Source organism: Silene latifolia, chromosome 3 (genome assembly GCF_048544455.1).
Source record: "Silene latifolia isolate original U9 population chromosome 3, ASM4854445v1, whole genome shotgun sequence".
In the NCBI taxonomy this organism is placed as follows: domain Eukaryota; kingdom Viridiplantae; phylum Streptophyta; class Magnoliopsida; order Caryophyllales; family Caryophyllaceae; genus Silene; species Silene latifolia.
Window position 1 is genome coordinate 18,510,022 of NC_133528.1, and position 4,332 is coordinate 18,514,353.

Here is a 4,332-nt window from a genome sequence, read left to right on the forward strand (position 1 = left end):
CTTGGATGATGAAGATCTTGGAAACCCAGAAATGAAGAATAATTAATGAAATAATGTAACTTATTAGTGATTAATAAGTGGTTGATTAAAATTAATATATGAAGAAGTTAGACATTAGTGGTCATTGGAGGTGAAGATCTGGGTAGGATGAAGGAAGGCAGTGATGGGAACGAAGAAGATGAAGGTTGGGTAGATGGAAGGAGATCATAGTTTTATCATTTAACTCTAGTCATGTCAAAAAGAGGAGGAAGATTATTGACGAATCTGAACTCGTCAGATGTGTACTGTCAGAAGACAGAAAAATTAACCAGGATGCTGAGGCAAATTTGTTTGGTTTGGATAATGCATTAGTTCAACCTTTGGAAGAGCAGATGGGGAAGGTAAATTTACTAGTTACTAGCAATAATAATAATACGGATTCATATGGCAATTTTGATCTATCTGGCGAGAAAAAGAAATCAACAAATGAACCACAATTAGCTCTTCAGCAAGTCTGTTCCGGAAATTGTGGTACAATGAACCAATTTCCGTCATTTTATGTGCCATTTACGGTTCTATGAACAATTAGTCTTGGGAATTTGATTACATTCAATTTTTAGACTGTTGGTATGATGATTGTGTTGTATAAATACCACAAGTCTCTTGCTTTGCAATTCAGAAAAACATTCCAATCATATATACAAAACATTTCCTATTATTAGTTTATCATGGTATCAGAAGATCCGGGTTCTTAACTTGCTTCTTTCTTAAAAAAAAAAAATAGTCTTTCTTTTCCAAATACTCCGAGCTTCCGCCATGGCTGGTGATGAAGAACAGCCACTCGTTCCCCCACAAATTGATTATACAAACCCATTTTATATTGGACCTCATGATGTCCCAAATGCTAAAATTTCGAACGTAATCCTCCGTCGTGATAATTGGGAGGATTGGAAAAATTCAATGACGTTCTCCCTTAAATCTCGACGCAAATACGGTTTTATTAATGGCACAATTCCTAAGCCAACTGATGCTTTTGGCCTCGCCAATTGGGAGGTCGTCCAATGTACTTTGGTACAATGGATTCGCAATACTATCGATCCTACGCTCCTTGACACTATCTCTTACGTCGATGATGCTTCTGTTCTCTGGTCTGAATTGGAGTCGCAGTTTCAAGTTGTTGATGGCACGAAAATACACGCCTTGAAGACGCAACTCCATAACTGCAAACAAACCAAAAGTATGGATGTTACTACTTATTATGGCAAATTGAAAGCTATTTGGGATTCTCTTGTTGTACTTGAGCCGCCATTTGCTTTTAAATGTGGAAATTGTGAGTGCGGTATCGGGTCTTCTGCTGTCAAATGTCTAGATAATGAACGATTACATCATTTTTTTATGGGATTGGATGCAACGTTATACGCTAACATCCGCTCTCAACAATTTCAATTGGATCCTTTACCTACTTTAAGCCGTGCCTATCATGCTGTTTTGCAAGAGGAGCGTCTTCGTGCTCCTGTCGAGGCCGCTCCTGATGTTTCTGACATACATGCCTTTGCTACGCCTTCTCCTCTTGACTGGCGTAATTTACGTGACAAGGAGCGGGATGAGCGCCGCCAATTGTTTTTTTCTCATTGTGAAACTCGGGGTCATGAACTTACCAATTGTTTCTTCAAAACTAATCGTTTTCCTGAGTGGTGGGGTGACAGGCCTCGGAATGTTGCTGATTATCGTGCTTTTCGTCGTGCTAAATTTAATGGTCGTGGTAAAGGAGGCTCTCGGTCTGGACCTTCCCCTTCCGGGTCTGGTGTTAGCAGCAGTAGTGCAGGCCGTGGGTCTTAATCCGCGGACAACACAGTCCAGGCCAATATGATTTCTTCCTCTGCTTCTACTCATGACAACCTCAGTGGTATGTACTCTTGGATACTCGACACTGGTGCCTCCAATCATGTCACCGGTACCTTATCTTGCTTACTTGACCAGACCGCGATCCCTCCACGTTCTATTAGTCTTCCCAACGGACATCGTGTTGAGTCCACTCTTGTGGGTTCGGTTTTTATTAATTCTTCTCTTATTTTACATAATGTGTTATTATTCCGAGCCTCACCTGTAATTTAATATCCGTCTCACAGCTTACATCCGTTCGTGATTATGTTTTTGAATTTGCTAAAAATTCTTGTCTTATTCAGCACCATTCCTTGAAGAAGACGATTGGAGTTGGTGAGCTGCGGGATGGACTTTATTGGATCAATGCCGAGCCTTGCATCCAGGTTCATCACGTCAATACGGATCCTCTTTCTCTTTGGCATAGGCGTTTGGGACACCCTTCCAATAAAATGGTCAAAGCCATCCCTTTTGCTAGTCAGTTTAAATTCAATAAAGACATTGTCTGCGATGCTTGTCATTTTGCGAAACAAACTCGTTCAAGTTTTCAATTAAATGATAAAAGAGCTTCCGATTTGTTTGAATTAATTCATTGTGATTTATGGGGATCATATCGTCTTCCTTCTTCCTCCGGGGCAAATTATTTCTTGACTCTTGTTGATGATTTTCTCGTGCTACTTGGGTTTATTTATTGACGGATAAGACTGAAGTCACGGACATGTTCTTGAATTTTCTAAATATGATCTCCACCCAATTCTCAAAAACTGTCAAGTTTGTCCGCAGTGATAACGGCACTGAATTTAATTGTATGGAGGGTCATTTTCTACGACTAGGTATTTTGTTTCAAACGTCATGCGTCGGCATGCCCCAACAAAATGGGCGGGTCGAACGCAAACATCGTATATCTTGAACGTTGCACGAGCACTTCGGTTTCAAGCTAATTTGCCTCGTGATTTTTGGGGTGAGTGTGTTCTTACCGCTGTTTTTTTAATCAATCGAACCCCATCTGTTTTACTCAATAACCGAACACCCTATGAAGTTCTATTTGGCAAATCCCCATCCTTTACAAATTTACGTGTCTTTGGGTGTTTGTGTTTTGCTCACAACCAAAATACAAATGACGACAAATTCGCTAAACGCGGTCGTAAATGCATCTTTGTTGGTTATCCTCACAATAAAAAGGGTTGGAAATTATATGATCTTGAGACGCAAACATTCTTTGTTTCCCGTGACGTAGTCTTTCATGAGCACATCTTCCCTTACATACCGACTTTGCCTTCTGATCCACCCGCTCCACTTATTCCATTTAACGGTGACAATGATACCCTCATCAACACTAATGACGTCATTGTTCCTGGTCCCACTGGACCGACGGTTGCTCACGGTCCCACAATTGACACGGGTACCAATGATATACATGTTGACGGTATGGATACGGGTGCGAGTGTCTCTGGCTCTATGGAGGACGCTGCTAGCCGGGGGACCACGAACACTGCTGCTTTGGGTCGTGGCCACCGTCTTAAATTTCCTAATTCTCGTCTAAGCGGCTATGTTCTTGAAACTACCCAACGTCCATCCTCGCAACCTAACTCACCAACTTCGCCTCCGTCTTCTTCAGATACGCCTTATTCCCTTGCAAATTATGTTAATTGTAATAAATTTTCGGAAAAGCAACGTCACTTCCTTGCAGCCATTACTTCCCATGTTGAACCACCTTCCTTCAAAGAAGCCTTTCGCGATGCGGTTTGGCGTACTGCAATGCGTAATGAAATTGATGCTCTTGAACGTAATAAAACGTGGGAGCTCACTGACCTTCCGCCTCATAAAAAAGCTCTCGGATGTCGTTGGGTGTATCGCATTAAGTACAAATCAGATGGCTCCATTGAAAGATATAAAGCCCGCCTTGTTGTGTTTGGTAACCATCAAGTTGAAGGCTTAGATTACCAAGAAACTTTTGCTCCTGTTGTAAAAATGGGTACTATTCAGGCCTTTCTTGCCGTTGCCGCTATCAAAAATTGGGAATTACATCAAATGGATGTTCATAATGCCTTTCTTCATGGAGATTTGCAAGAAGAAGTTTACATGAGGCTGCCTCCTGGTTTCAGCCAAGGAAAAGAAGGAAAAGTTTGTCGATTAAAAAAATCTTTGTATGGTCTTCGACAAGCTCCTCGTTGCTGATTTGCTAAACTAGCTCACGCCCTTCGTGATTATGGGTTCCTTTAGTCATATTCTGATTATTCCCTATTTTCTTATTCCCGTAATGAGGTGCGTCTTTTTGTTCTCATTTATGTCGATGACCTTGTCATCGCGGGTAATGATTCGTCTGCCATTGATACTTTCAAAACATATTTGGGTCACTGTTTTCATATGAAGGATCTTGGACCACTAAAATATTTTTTGGGTCTTGAGGTCTCTCGAAGTCGCAAGGGAATTTATTTGAGTCAACGCAAGTATGCCCTTGATATCATCTCT

At 41.2% G+C, this 4,332-nt stretch overlaps 1 protein-coding gene across 1 annotated transcript; it reads left to right on the plus strand.

The window, feature by feature from the left end:
- Window positions 1-795: 795 nt before the first annotated feature.
- Window positions 796-1,818, plus strand: LOC141648777 (uncharacterized). Its single transcript, XM_074457493.1, has one exon. The coding sequence runs from the start codon at window positions 796-798 to the stop codon at window positions 1,816-1,818; it is 1,023 nt and encodes a 340-aa protein (XP_074313594.1).
- Window positions 1,819-4,332: the final 2,514 nt, after the last annotated feature.